General features: G+C 41.0%; 1 protein-coding gene across 1 annotated transcript in view; it reads right to left on the bottom strand.

The window, feature by feature from the left end:
• XPC (XPC complex subunit, DNA damage recognition and repair factor) overlaps positions 1-15631 on the bottom strand; it is a 1641424-nt gene that overhangs the window by 994733 nt on the left and 631060 nt on the right. The window contains exon 3 of the mRNA XM_044078598.1: positions 1368-1474. Coding sequence (XP_043934533.1) covers positions 1368-1474 — 107 coding nt within the window. The remainder of the gene's footprint in view (positions 1-1367; positions 1475-15631) is intronic.

The following is a 15631-nucleotide window of genomic DNA, read 5'->3' as shown; positions in this document are numbered from 1 at the left end:
CACAAAGGCAACGTCAAAATGACATAACTAGAAAAAGTATGACAAAAATAGCTGCTATGTGAATAAATCTCCAACAAGATTACAAAAAATAAGACAACAATAGGAGACAGCAGAGCAATATTCAACCAAGTCTTTACCAAGCTTTGCCGTCTCCTATTGTTGCATAACTAGAAAAAGGCCACCTCTTTCCTACTCTGGGTGCAGTCAATTACTTCAAATACTTTTGGGTCAAATGTAAACCTCTGATAATGTACTTTTAAATGCATGCACATTGTGCAAAGATAAATTAACAACAGCAAATATAAAAACATGTAAACGGCATTAACAATGGGCAACAAACAACAGTAATTAATGAAAACTTGATTATAACTAGCAGCACAGAGAATAAACAGTAACAAACGTTTGTAGACTCACAGTGTCACACAAAAGAGCTCTGAGAAAAAATGTTTAGTGTATTCTGAGCTCAGGACTATGATACTTTTCAGGATACTATAAGTATTTTAGGAGCACCATAAAAATATATTCCACAAAGCAAAAGCTAGGCGGGCAGATGGATAATTACTGGACATTATAAGTCACAGACTGGTAACTATTAACAGCCTCTTTTTTGGCAGACATTGGTATTGCACTGAAGCACAGGATGGCAGCAACTCCTTTAAAGGCATGTCCTTGATCATGGCCAACTAAAACTGCGAATCTTAGAATCCTGATGATGCACCTTGCTGCAACAAGGAGCCAATATAGCTCACACAGTATGTTCAAAACAGGATAAGCCACTCTGCACCCTTAATTAAGAATCTGATCACAGCCTGAAAACCCCCAGGTAAACTGCAATAAAAATAATCAAGGTGGAAAAAAGATTAGTGCATAAATGATCTTATCCCATGGGATAAAGAGCTTTATCCATTGCATATTCAGGTGAAAGCATAATGTCTTCACAACTGTTAATACCAGGCTTCTAAATATCTGCAAATTATCAAGAACAACTCCAAACTATCATGGCCTAGACATAAAATCCAGACGGACAGTTGCAGTACTTCTGTTTAACTTCCAGTGCTTCAGTATTTGTTGACTGCAACAAATATGACTTTTCACATTCAGCTTTTTATGGTCTTGTAACCACATCTGGTGTGCATTTCTGGCAAAAATGCAAATAAATAAAACATACATTAGGGAACTTACACAACTAATGCCATTCTAAAACTGTTTGTCATGAAACAGCATTCTTGTTCATTACAAACTGGGTATCAGGCTGATCTAGTTAGCATGATGGACACCCCCCCCCAAACACAGAATCACACATCACCACTATTACCCCCATTCATGCTGCAGAGATGCTGCAATTCAAAGGACTAAAACAAGAGTACCTTCCACGTCTTCCCATTCATCTTCACTTTCGTCTTCATCACCTTCTGTCTTTATAGATTTGTCTTTATCATATACCTCTTCACACTTCGGAATGGAGGGGAAACCCCTAGAAATAAACATAACATTGGTAAAACTACATACTACATACTGCTTTTATGCCCATTTATTAATTCAGTTAAACAGTCTTGACTCCTTCCACATGAACACCATCAGAAACTACCAAATTCACCCAAATGCTGCATCGACCTAAAAACCCACATCACTCACTACCATCTCCTCCCCGTCCTATAAATATTCTAAGTTATCATTAATTCTCTTTTGGCTAAGATAGCATCATTTTTTTCCGGAATGGCTTTCCAGGGTTTCACAAGTCTTTCTGAAAAAAGTACTTCCTTACATCAGACAAAGTTTTATAACCTCCCAATGCTACCCAGTTGTCCACCTATTCTGTCGTTCTACACTAACAACCCTCCTGCCACTAATTTCTTCCCAATACATAAAGCAGCATTCTTCCATACATGTTCTCCCTTCAAAGCACATATATCCAGTGCATTTGACTTCGTGTTTAACCAAAATGTGTATCGGCAATCATCTTAGCCCTTCTTCTGCACTAATGAGCATTACAACACATGGTACTAAAACCCAGTACCTTCACAGCAAATGTTGTGGCGTAGAAGAATAAAGCCCTGACTATGGCCCAAGCAACCCAAGTTCAAATAGCAGCACAGGTGTCTGAGATGCTGGTGAGGTAGAACAGTCACGCGCATAATGGTGTGAGGGTGTGCACATGGACACATCTCATACTTGATCACCAGGAGAGATCAGCGGCACATGTAGAGAGTGTAGTCTTCAAGGAGGAAGGGTCCCGTTGCCGCAGAGGCAGAATGATACATCAGCAGACCCACTATATGTCCATCCCCCTAACAGCACACATATGCTTTGTGGGTGGAGATTTAGGGCATAAATAAAACAAAATATTTCTGCCAGCATATATAACACTGTTCCAAGGTACCTTATACACATCACTGGCTCCAGACATGGGAAAGACAAAGTTTGGAGAAAGCTTGTCAGTTTAGTAGACCCAGTAAAAAGGGAGGGGCACTCAGGGTCAGCTGATGACCAGATGTGAAGGAGGCAAAAATAAATACATAAAGAAAGAACAATACTTTAAAGATCTACCTAGACATTTTCATGAATTAGAAATTTTTAATATGCTCCAAAAAAAGCTTACCTGACGTTTCCAGCCACACGATCATTTACTTTCAATTCTGTAATGACTAACTTTCACAAGATGGCACAGTAACTATGAAAACTTAGTTGTACAATACAGGGAACTCTGTGGTTAGTATAAGCTATATTTTCTTTTAAAAGTTATCAAAGTAATAAGATATGCAAAGGCAGAACCATCACAGTTTGGCTTACGTGGGGCAGGGTACAGCAGAAGGCACAAGATTAAAAATGTACTGCTTTGTTCTTAATAGATGATGACTCTGAAATGTATATTTTCTTTAACAAAGACTAATGGAGCAATAAGTCATAAACGGATATAAAGATATTTCATTAAATCAAATAAGTACTTTCTTTTTTTTTACAAAATTACATTGATACTTCATCAGACTTGGTAAAATTATTATGCAAAATGCTTAAATAGCCAAATTTAAAATTCACATGTTAGCAAGAACCAATCATTGTGCATTCAAATTGTGCTAATATTCACAAATTACTGCAGAAAATGTTGTGTACCAGACCAGCCTAAATGGAAGAAAAATGGTTTTAAAACTCTGGATGTTAACACTCTTTTCAAAATTAAACGCTTTGTTAACTTCATTACACAGTGGCATGGGCTCTCGTACAAATATAAAAAAGAAAACACAATTACAAACTTGTTTCTTCTCCATGCATTATACATATATAGCTTCTCTCAATTATCATTCACTTCAGCACTATAGATTGCTCAAGTTCTGACTTCCCTGAAACTTCACTCCTCCTTCTGAACATTATTCTGCACATACGGTTCCCACAAATTCCATGTATTTCTATGACTTTACTCCTCCTTTTTTTCTAAAGATCCCACCTCCAATTCTTTTACCACCTTTACAACATTTAATAATTTAGTTACAGTTGGTTTCACTTTTAGGTTCATAGGTTAGTACTAGGCTAACTGCCCTTGCAAGCCATTGTAAGCCTAGCCAATTATCCCTTGTGAGACTCAAACCCTGCACCTTGGGTTTGTAAGGCAAACACCTTAACCATTATTTCCATTTCCTAGTAGCGGCTTTTTTTGGCAGCCAAAAATGTTGGAGGCGTGATGGAGAAGAAAGAGGTAGAAAGATGGGAACATGTTTTGGGAGCGTAATGAACTGGCAGATTTCAAAAGTTCTCTGCAAAGTACTCTATTAGAAATATTGGATGACCAAATGGCTGTACGTAAGGAAATTATTTTTTTCTGAGCTGGGATACATGATCCGAATTGCCTAGACATAGTAAGGCCTTGTTAAGTTTAATTCTGTTGGCGGCGAAAAAAAAAACAATTACTAGAAAACGGAAATCAGAGTCTATACCAACTGTATTTGAAGTACTGAATATTATAAAAAGAGATAAAAATTACTGGAAGATGGATCTTTAGAAAAGGGAAGGAGGAATTACATATAAAAATGGAGTTTGTGGGAACAATATATGCACAATAATGTTCAAGAAGAGGAGGAGTGAGGTCTGAGGGAAGGCAGGAATTCAGCAATTTATGTAATATAGAGTGATGATAAATATAAAGAAAATATAAGAGACATGGTGGTGGAATGAGGAAGTACAGGAGAGTATACAGAGAAAGAGGTTGGCAAAGAAGAAGTGGGATTGTCAGTGAAATGAAGAAAGTATACAGGAATATAAGGAGATGAGGTGCATCACAAAGAGAGAGGTGGCTAAGGATAAGGCATATGGAGAGTTGTATGAATGGCTGGACACTAAGGAGGGAGAAAAGGACCTGTACTGATTGGCTAGACAGAGGGACTGAGCTAGGAAAGATGTGCAGCAGGTAAAGGTGATAAAGGATAATGAGGGAAAAATACTCATAAGCGAGGAGAGTGTGTTGAGCAGATGGAAAGAGTACTTTGAGGGGTTGATGAATGAAGAGAATGAGAGGGAGAGAAGGTTGGATGATGTGGGGATAGTGAATCATGAAGTGCAATGGCTTAGCAAGGAAGAAGTAAGCATAACCATGAAGAGGATGAAGAATGGAAAGGCGATTGGGTTCAGATGACATACCTGTGGAAGCATGGAGGTGTTTAGGTGAAATGGCAGATTGTTTAATGAAATCTTGGAAAGTGAGAGGATGCCTGAGGGATGGAGAAAAAGTGTTTTAGTACCGATTTTTAAGAATAAGGGTGATGTGCAGAGCTGTAGTAACTAAAGAGGGATTAAATTGATCAGTCACAGCATGAAGTTATGGGAAAGAGTAGTGGAAGCTAGGTTAAGAAAGGACGTGATGATTAGTGATCAGCAGTATAGTTTCATGCCGGGAAAGAGCACTACAGATGCGATGTTTGCTCTGAGAGTGTTGATGGAGAAGTACAGAGAAGGTCAGAAGGAGTTGCATTTTGTTTTTGTAGACTTAAGAGAAAGCATATGACAGGGTGCCTAGAGAAGAGTTGTGGTATTGTATGAGGAAGTCGGTAGTGTCAGAGAAGTATGTAAGAGTGGAACAGGATATGTACGAGGGCAGTGTGACAGCGGTGAGGTCTGTGGTGGGAGTGACGGATGCATTTAAGGTGGAGGTGGGATTACATCAAGGATGAGCTCTGAGCCCTTTCTTATTTGCAATGGTGATGGACAGTTTAACAGAAGAGATCAGACAGGAGTCCCCGTGGACTATGATGTTTGCAGATGACGTTGTGATCTGTAGTGAGAGTAGGGAACAGGTGGAGGAAACCCTGGAGAGATGGAGATATGCTCTAGAGAGAAGAGGAATGAAGGTCAGCAGGACTAAGACAGAATATATGTGTGTGAATGAGAAGGAGGATAAAGGAATGGTGAGGATGCAGGGAGTAGAGGTGGTGAATCCGGATGAGTTTAAATACCTGGGATCAATAGTTCAGAGTAATGGTGAGTGTGGAAGAGAGGTGAAGAAGAGAGTACAGGCAGGATGGAGTGAGTGGAGAAGAGTGTCAGGAGTGATTTGTGACAGACAAGTACCAGTAAGAGTGAAAGGGAAGGTCTACAAGAGGGTAGTGAGACCAGCTATGTTATATGGGCTGGAGACAGTGGCAATGGCAAATACGCAGGAGTTAGAGCTGGATGTGGCTGAGTTAAAGATGTTAAGATTTGCACTGGGTGTGATGAGGGTGAACAGGATCAGGAATAAGTATATTAGAGGGTCAGCCCAGGTTGGAAGGTTTGTAGACAAAGCCAGAGAGGCAAGATTATGTTGGTTTGGACATGTGCTGAGGAGGGATGCTGAGTATATAGGGAAAAATATGCCAAGGATGAAGCTACCAGGTAACAGGAAAAGAGGAAAGCCTAAGATGAGGTTTATGGATGTGGTGAGAAAGGACATGCAGGTGGTTGGTGTGACAGAGCAAGATGCAGAGGACAGGAAGAAATGGAAAGAGATGATCCGCTGTGGCGACCCCTAACGGGAACAGATGAAAGAAGATGATGATGATTGTATTTAAATGGAAAAGTGTTAAAATGGTTTGTTTTCTGTATGTCTGACTATGTTTTAAGTGATAATTTAATAAAGGTTTTTAAAAAAATGAAAAAAAAAAAACATTTAACTTTAGTAGGACCTTACTATGTCTAGGCTATTCAGTCTCTATACCCCAGATCAAACAAAACAAATCATTTCCATAGTTATAATAATTTGCTCCACCAACATTTCTGACAAAGTAGCCTGTAAGGAATTTTTAAAATCTGTCAGTTTGTTGTATTCCAAAAAACATGCTCCCCAGCTACCTGTTCTCTTCCCAGTACACCACCACCATTTCCTGTCTACCTATGGAGAAAATCTCTGAAGTCTACTTGGAGTATTAAATACCTATGCAAACACATCCATGGAAAATCCTAAATCTACTAGAAGCTGTTGCATACCTGGAGGCCAAACAAATATCTTCCCACTTTACACAATCTTTAAATTCCAAAGTTCTAGTCTTTTTTAACCTCTTCTGATAGATTATTATAGTTATCATGCATTATTTTAGATGGCCTTCTTAACAACTATCTTTTTTTAAACCACAGCTTCTGCTCTAGGCTTAACTAAACACTCAGCCAGAGTTGTTCTTTCATTTAACACACCTCTATCCATTTATCTTTGCCTATGTCCTGTTATTAATCCCTAGTATAGTAGGGAAGGCAGCCTCCAACCTACAGTCCAACCTTTTTGGACATTAACTGTCATTTAATCCCAGAAACCATGTATCCGAAAGGACCTTCCACTTAAATTCCTTGAAATTTAATACATTTTCTGCCCTCCCCCCACAGTACAAACTGCACAATCAACTACATAAAAATACATTTCTTATAGCTGGAACAAAGAAAAGTGTGCTTATAGAAAGCACAATTCTCCTTTTGTTTTACTTGCATAGACATGTTTACAGATCAAGCTACAAAGCTTCCTTTTAGTTTTCACTACACAAGAAGCTGCCATCAGCATCAATGGCATAGATGACAGGACTATCAATTTCAAGAAATACAACACCAGGAACAGCACGGAAGAGAGTTGAAAAAGATCTCAAGAATCAACATTCTAGGAGCTGATGCAGTCAGCCTCAGAACCTCTGCATCAACATTCTAGGAGCTGATGCAGTCAGCCTCAGAACCTCTGCATCAACATTCTAGGAGCTGATGCAGTCAGCCTCAGAACCTCTGCATCAACATTCTAGGAGCTGATGCAGTCAGTCTCAGAACCTCTGCAGACAAGAAAAAGACTGAGGGAGGAGAGTTTGGAAGACTTATGTAATGGTGATAACATTATTACCAAGTTCCACTATAAAAACAGAGGGAAATCGGAAGCAAAGTGCCTTTTATGAGCTCTGACTATGGTGTTCACAAACCTATAATAAACTCTGGAAATGTAAGTACTGGAAACATTCTCACGGAAGTTGATCTATCACTTAAAATTTGACCAACTTCTCTATCAAATAAGAAAGTAAGGCTTTGAGACTTTGACAAAGTACAGTTGTGTACACCTACCATAAATGTAGATGTTCGAGTGTCTTCACTGTTGCAGTCATGACTGTAAGGTTCTCCCCTGCCGGCAGGCAGCTCTCGGTCGGCCAGAATCCCAAAGTCTGGGTCCGGCGTCGGCTGTTCGGCTACGCTCCCTGACGTCAGAGCGCCAGGAGTACAAAGCTGACAGCCGACGCCATCTTCTCCAGTTTTTCTTGCCCCAGATGTCAGGGGTCCCAAAATGAAAAAGGTCCCAAAACCTTTGCAAATACACCTCAGAAGAATGGCAAAAAGTAAAAAATAAGAGGGGACAGGCGGGAGGGAAACCCAGACTGCAACAGTGAAGACACTCGAACATCTACATTTATGGTAGGTGTACACAGCTGTACTATGTTCATCGTGTTTCACTGTTGCAGTCATGACTGTAGGGTAGAATCCCAAAGCTGAAAGAAAGGGAGGTGGTCATAAAGAAGAAGGGGCGGCTAAAAGGCCCTGCAAGACTGCAGAGGCAAAGCCTGCCCTAGACTTAGAGTAGAGAGGTAGATTGTAGTGCTTAGAAAAAGTATGCACTGAACTCCAAGTTGCAGCTTCCAAAATGTCTTTGGTAGGAACTCCCCTGAGGAAGGCCGCAGAAGCGGCAGCAGCTCTGGTGGAATGAGTCCGTATACTCCCTGGGATTTGCTTTCCATGGTGTGAATAACAAAATCTGATTCCATGAGCAATCCATTTAGAAATGGTCTCTTTTGAAATGGCTTTACCTTGGGAACTTGAAGCATAAGAAACAAACAATTGTTCTGATTTTCTGATGTCCTTGCTTCTGTCCAGGTAAAAACGTAGTTGTCTGTGTACATCCAAGGAATGCAAGATCCTTTCCCCTTTATTTTGAGGAGTGGGGAAAAAGGTTGGCAAGTGGATAGTTTGATTTAAAGCCACTTTGGAAACCACCTTAGGCATGAAAGTAGGATTAGTCCTCAAAGATACCCTATCTTGATGAAAAATAATATAAGGTTCCACAGCCATAAGAGCTTGTAACTCTGAAACTCTCCTGGCAGAGGTTAGGGCTAACAAGATTGCTGTTTTCCAAGATAAAAACTTGATGTCAGAAGAGGCAGCAGGCTCAAAAGGTGGCAAGGTTAGTTTTTCCAGAACATAGCTGAGATCCCAAGCAGGAATGGGAGGAGATCTAGGAGGTCTTAAGTTCTTAGCTCCTCTGAGAAACTGTCTCATGAGCTGGTGGGAAAAGATGGGAGGGTCTGTATTATAATGAGCAGAAATAGCAGAGGCATGTATCTTAATGGTAGAAAAAGAGAGACCCTTATGTAAGAGATCTGTCAAGTAAAGTAAAATTAAGAAAATGTTAGGAAGAAGAGGATCAGAAACCTGAGCCTGCATCCAGGAACAAAATCTTTTCCATTTTCCTGCATAAGATTTTCTAGTGCTAGGACGTCTGGCTTCTAAAATTACATCCATAACCTGCTTGGGTAGGAAAGAAGAAATCAAAGGCCCTGGATTAACCAGGCCGCCAGGCTGAGAGTTCTGACATGAGAGTGTAGAACCTGACCCTGATGTTGGGACAGAAGGTTCGGAGACTGAGGTAAAACCCAAGGGGGCTCCAGACATAGGTTTATTAGAGTAGGATACCAAAACTGCCGAGGCCAATTTGGAGCCAGCAAGATTATCATCTTGGGCTTGTCCTGTTTTATCTTCAATAAGACCCGTGGAAGAAGAGGAAGAGGCGGAAAGGCATACCCCGAGAGGTTCCTCCAACTGAATGACAGGGCATCCACTTTCCAAGCTTCTCTGTGGAAAGTCCTGGTGCAAAAATTCTGTAGTTGATGACTGAGATGGGATGCAAAGAGGTCTATGTGAGGACATCCCCAGACTGCTGTTATCATCCCAAATATTTTGGTGTCCAGCATCCATTCGTGTTGATCCGAAAGGTTTCTGCTCAGACTGTCTGCCAGGAAGTTTTGTTTCCCTGGTAGAAACTGAGCTTGAAGATCCAGATTGCAAGCTAGAGCTGTGCTCCATAGATCCATGGCTAGTCTGCAAAGGGGGTAGGAATGAGCTCCCCCTTGCTTGTTTATGTACCACATAACTGTGGTGTTGTCTGTCCGTATTAGTAGTTGTCCTGGTTGTAAAAGATTCCTGAAGGCCAATAAAGCTTTCTGAACGGCTAATATTTCCTTTAAATTTATATGCAGGAGCTTCTGATCCTTTGTCCAAAGGCCCTGCAGACAGTTGCCCTGAAAATGGGCTCCCCAAGCATAATCCGAGGCGTCCGTGGTTAGAATCTGAGTGGCAGGAGGCAGACGGAAGGGTTTCCCTTTGTTTAGAGCACATGCCCTGGACCACCAAAGAAATTCCTTTTGAAGGCAAGGAAGGACGGAGATCAGTATGTCTAAACTGTGGCAATGCTGAGACCATACACTTTTTAGGTACCACTGTATTTTCCTCATGTGTAGTCTTGCATATGGTACGAGAAGGATGCAGGAGGCCATATAACCCAAAGCCTGCAGGAATTTCCTTGCAGATAGCAGAGTTAAAGTTGCCAAGGTTTTGAAAGTTGAAGCCAGCTGAAATTGTTTTTCAGATGTCAGAAAAGCCATCTGGGTTGTGGTGTTTAGAAGAGCACCCAGAAAAGTTATCTGTTGTGATGGAGTCAAATTGGACTTTTTTATGTTTACAGAGAATCCCAGGAACTTGAGGAGGTTCTGTACAAATTCCAGATGCTGGAGTAAGACATCCTTGCTGTCTGCTTGAATTAGACAATCGTCCAGATAAGGGTAAATTTGAATTCCCTTGAGTCTGCAGTAAGCTACTACTGGAGCCAGGCATTTGGTGAAGACCCTGGGCGCAGTAGATAATCCAAAGGGCAGCGCAGAGAATTGAAAGTGCCTCGATCCGGCTATGAACCTGAGTATTTTCTGCGATCCTGCCTGATGGGAATGTGTAAATATGCCTCCTTTAAATCCAAAGTTACCATCCATGCATTTTTGGACAGCATTGGAAGTAGCTGCTGTAGAGTAAGCATCTTGAATTTTGGAATCTCTAGAAAGGTGTTCAAGACCGACAGATCCAGAATGGGTCTCCATGAGTTTTGCTTCCTTGGGACTAGAAAGAGCCGTGAATAAAACCGTTTTCCCCTCTCTGAAAGAGGAACCAGTTCTATGGCATTCATAGCGAAAAGAGCTTCCACCTGGTTTAAGGCCTCCGTCCATTGATGTTCTGGAAGGTCTGGCCATCCGCTTGGCCTTGGCAAGGTAAGAAAATGGAATTTGTAACCTCTTAAAACCACATCCAAAACCCATTTGTCTTGGGTTATTTGAGTCCAATTTTGATAAAAAAAGAGAGAGTTTTCCTCCGAGAGGAGCTTCCAGGGAAGAAATTCCTGTAGCCCCACAGAGAGAGTCATTGAGTTTGTTTCCTTTGAGATTGTGACCTGTCCTCTCCTCCCCTAAGGGTGGAAGCAGTCCACTGTCTTGGTCTATAAGCAGCTTGTGATTGAGGCCTCCCTCTGGAACGTCTATATCTACCCCTCTGAGGCCTGTCTGAAGAGGGAAAGGACCAATTTTTTGAAGGCCAATTCCTGCTAAATCTAGGAGGCTGTACTTGTAAGAAATCTTTAACTGTTTGCATTGATTTCACCTTATCCTCAATCTTTTTAATCACCTCTTCAGCTTTTGATCCAAACAAAACATTAGGCTGAACACGAGCATCCAATAATTTTGCCTTTACCTGTTCAGGTAAATTTTGTTCCTTTAGCCATGCATGCCTCCTAATGACTGTGCCAGAGGCCGCAGCCCTACAAGAAGCCTCCAAGGCATCAAATCCACAATGTAAACCATGCTTCCCAACCTGTTCAGTGGCATGCAATAAATCATGTAATTCCTTATCCTCTGCACAGGCAGAAATGGAAGTAAGCTTTTGTTTTAAGACAGACAATAGAAATTGCTGGTATTTAAACATATGAAACTGACAGTTTAAAGCCCTAATGGACAAAGTAGCAGAAGTGTACACTTTTTTGCCCCATCTTTCTAAGGATCGAGAATCCTTTTCAGTAGGAGTAGGATTTTTGGCAGAAGCAGCCTTAGCTCCCTTAGGACCCTGGGAAATGGTTTCAGGGTCAGCAGAAGGGTTCATGTATAAAAACTGATGGGAATCAGAAACCCTGTAATACCTATTAGGTTTTACAGGAGCAGGAGGAAAGGAGTCAGGGGTTAAGTTAGCCTCTGAAAAGGCATCATCCACAATATCCAAAACAGGAGGGACAGCCAGGGGTCTATGTTGGGGAAGAAGAAGAAATTCCCTCAGCCTTTTCTCAGATTCCGAATACTCCTGTCCTTCCCAGTGGAAATGTTCCCTCATTTCATGCAAAGTTTCCCCAAAAGAGAAATCCTCAGGGGGAGAAGCTGAAGGAATGGATTCTTCAGCATCAGAATCCTCATAAGGAGGGAAAGAATATTCCTGATCAGAAGAAGAAACTGAGGAAACAGAAGCCTGATCAGAGGAATCATAAGAAATATCCTGCTTTGGCCTTTTGTCTGGAGGGGGATGAGAACCCCTAATCATAGTAATCAAATACTCCGCCATCTTGAGTAACTGCTTCTGTGACTTGGGAGCCTGTTCAGAAGAAGCCTGTGTAGAAGTCTTTGCCTTTGTCTTTGCCTTTATTAGTAGCTGAGTAGGCCTGAAAACCCCTTCGGAAGCCGGTACCTGCACAGCGGCTCCGGACCCATCCGAAGGAGCGTTGTCCGAAGGTCCTGCAACAGAAATATTTAAAGGCCTGGTTGGCTCCTCATGAGAGTCCGTTTCGGCCATCGGTTCTGAAATGGCCAACGACAGGGGCTGCAAAAGCACCTCACTGATGACGGCTGAACCTGAAGCTGGCTCCGTTTGTGCGTTATCATCAGATTTGGACCTCGGAGGCCTGTCTTTATCCTTGCAACGTTTGTGAACTCCGGTAGCCGGGACCGTATCCGACGACATTTTGTAGTTAAAGCACCTACCGAAGTAATGAAAAGCAAAATCGTACCTTCGCTTAATTGTACGTTGATTGAACCTAGCACAAAACCGACAACTAGCCACGTCGTGGTCAGGGCCCAAGCAAGGAATACAGTAAGAATGAAAATCCTTATAAGGTGTTTGCTTCCCACATGAAATACAATTATTAACTTTTTCTGACATCGGAGTGGAGCAAGAAAAAAGTTTCCCCAACGGGGTACTTAGCTTTGAGTGGAGAAGAAAGTCTTCGGACCGAAGTATATCAGCAAAATTCGTCAAGAGTCCGCCGACTGGCAAATGCGAACTGCTATCACCGCACGGCAAGAAAGACTGGAGAAGATGGTGTCGGCTGTCAGCTTTGTACTCCTGGCGCTCTGACGTCAGGGAGCGTAGCCGAACAGCCGACGCCGGACCCAGACTTTGGGATTCTGGCCGACCGAGTGCTGCCTGCCGGCAGGGGAGAACCCTACAGTAATGACTGCAACAGTGAAACACGATGAACATCTAAACAGCAGCCAAGGGAAAGGAGAGCGGGCAAAGGAGAAGGTTATCTATTGCATGTGTTTGTATCCCCACAAGATGAGGATGTTCAAGCTGAAAATATCTGCAGGAAACATGTTTCCAAGAAGGTATTTTAATTACAGGTGATGACTGCAATTTGAATTGCAATGATAAGGCTGTATCAGGGGGATCTAGAAGAGAGGTTGCAATTAAAGAGGGTGCATTTTTAGAGAAATATATAAAAGTATTTGGTGTAGAGGGTATTACTTCATGCATTATTCCCCAAGAAACAGTAACTGAGCCAGGTTGGACAGAAACTAAATATAAGAGGATCACGTTCATTTGATTAAAATGATTAACACTCATCAGATAACATTATTTGACCATGCTCCTATGAGAATTAGGATACAGTTACAGGGTAATAAAGTAAAGGAGAGACACTGGCACTTTTCTACATACTTACTGAAGATACAGGAATTTAAGGACCGGGTGACACATTTTTACAGCTGCTACGGCAGATAGAAACTGCATCTGAAGGAGTAGCTAGCCTTTGGGACAAGTTGAAAATGAATTTCAGAAATACAGTATAAATGAGGGAGAGAAGGAAATTAGCAGTATACACAGAATGGTTACAGGGTAAAAAAGGACATTTTTCATAACAGGAGGAGGAACAGTTGCAGACTATAGGAAAACAAGTGAGAATTTAGACAATATACAAGAGTTTAGAAAAACTGCTATTAAGCAGCTATTTCTAAAAAGAATCACAGGGCACAGAAATTGTTAGCACAATGACAGAAACTAGAAAGAGCAGTGGCAACAAGAAGATTAAACCACATATCCCAAAGGATAATGAAGAGATAGTGTACATCTTTTGGAAATTTTATGATCATTTATGTAAGGTTGAGGAATGTGGAAGTCAGGATAAGGTGCAACAAGAAATATTTGTGTAAGATTTAGATTTGCCATTGTTAGAGGAAGAAGAGAGTCAAACACTGACAGCCAGGATAGCTACAGATGAAAAAACTGTGATGTAAAGTCAAATCCACAAGGATCTCATGAAGAACAGATAACATTCCAACAGAAGTTTGTAGGGTGGGAGGGAATAAATTCATACATATTTGCGTGATGGGGTTTAATAATGTACTGAAAGGAGGGGAAGTGTCAGTGTTTTGGAGGAAAGCAATTGTAACAGTATTGCTGAAAGAGGGGAAATACCCCACACAGCAATTGCTGTGCAGACCAATTTCAATTTTAAATCATGATTATAAAGTGTTTACATCAATATTAGCTAAGAGAATGGTAAAAAAAAATGATAGCCATGGATCAATAGGGTTTTGTGGAAGGGAGACAGACATCAGGCAATGGATTCACTTTATAATCTCGAAATACTGAAATATCGAATTTCAGTATCTCGATACTATAAAGCTGAAAAACCAAAACACCGAAACCTCATACATGCGAAATTCAAAATAATGAACGTAAACACACCATACATCACACAACACATACACTGTCCTCCCCACATTGCAACAAACAAAACACCCACAAACACAAAAATAAAAATACGCAAACTTACCCTACATATAAGCAGGTGGGCAAGCCCCCCTGCACCCCCCCACATCCCCGCTACTTATATATACTAACTGCGAGGTTGCACCAAACAGAAAAAGACAGTAAACTCACCACTGCACACTCTACAGTCCAATCGCACACACACATCACAAATGTACAAACACCACCACTTTCAAACACTTAAGCACTCATACTCTTACCTACGTATTCTAACCCACACCTAAAACTTCCGAACACACTCACATTCCTACCCAAAACCCTTAAAAATATTCACTGATCTTAATCTCCAACCATATCCAGCCACCAAACCATAAATCAGACATACAGTACAACCCACGTCATGTAGCGCACCACCACAACAGTGAATTCAACATTTCTGGATTCGCAGTTATGGGGTTTCGCTATTTCGGAAATTCGGCTTTATAGTCTTGAGATACTGAAATTCGATATTTTGGTATTTCGAGATTATAAAGTGAATCCCGGCAATATATGTAGAATAATTATTCAGACGAAATCAGAATATAAAACAATGTCATTATTGTTGAACCTCGATGCAGAGAAGGCACTCAGCAGGGTCTGTTTGGGATTTTATGTGAAAAGCAAAGTTAGCATATGCATTTTCCACTAAATAATAAAGAGTTAATAAGTTAAATAAATGATCAGAGGTGAGAATAGAAGTGGGATGAGTGCTACCATGCAAATCAAGTTTCAGCTTACTGGGATGTCCTCTTACCCCCTTCTTCTTATTTGCCTTATATCTGGAGCGTTTAGCAACAAAAATAAGGGACTCAAAAATTCAGGGACCCACTGTGTGCACTAATCAAAAGAAAATATCCATGTTCATAAATGTTATTATACTGTATTGAACAAAACCAGATTAGGATATCCCAGTGCTCTGGATTTTTAAACAGTTTAGATATTTTGGGGAAAAATGGAAATAACATGAGTTATGTCAACAGGATCCATGTTTATTAGAAGCATAAAATTAAATACATGGTGATATGGATTAAAAAGAGTGGGCCATGGT

Source organism: Protopterus annectens, chromosome 7.part1, assembly GCF_019279795.1.
Source record: "Protopterus annectens isolate FY-2018-M chromosome 7.part1, PAN1.0, whole genome shotgun sequence".
Lineage (NCBI taxonomy): Eukaryota > Metazoa > Chordata > Ceratodontiformes > Protopteridae > Protopterus > Protopterus annectens.
Note: the sequence above shows the minus strand (reverse complement) of the source record. Positions and strands in the feature narration are given on the sequence as shown.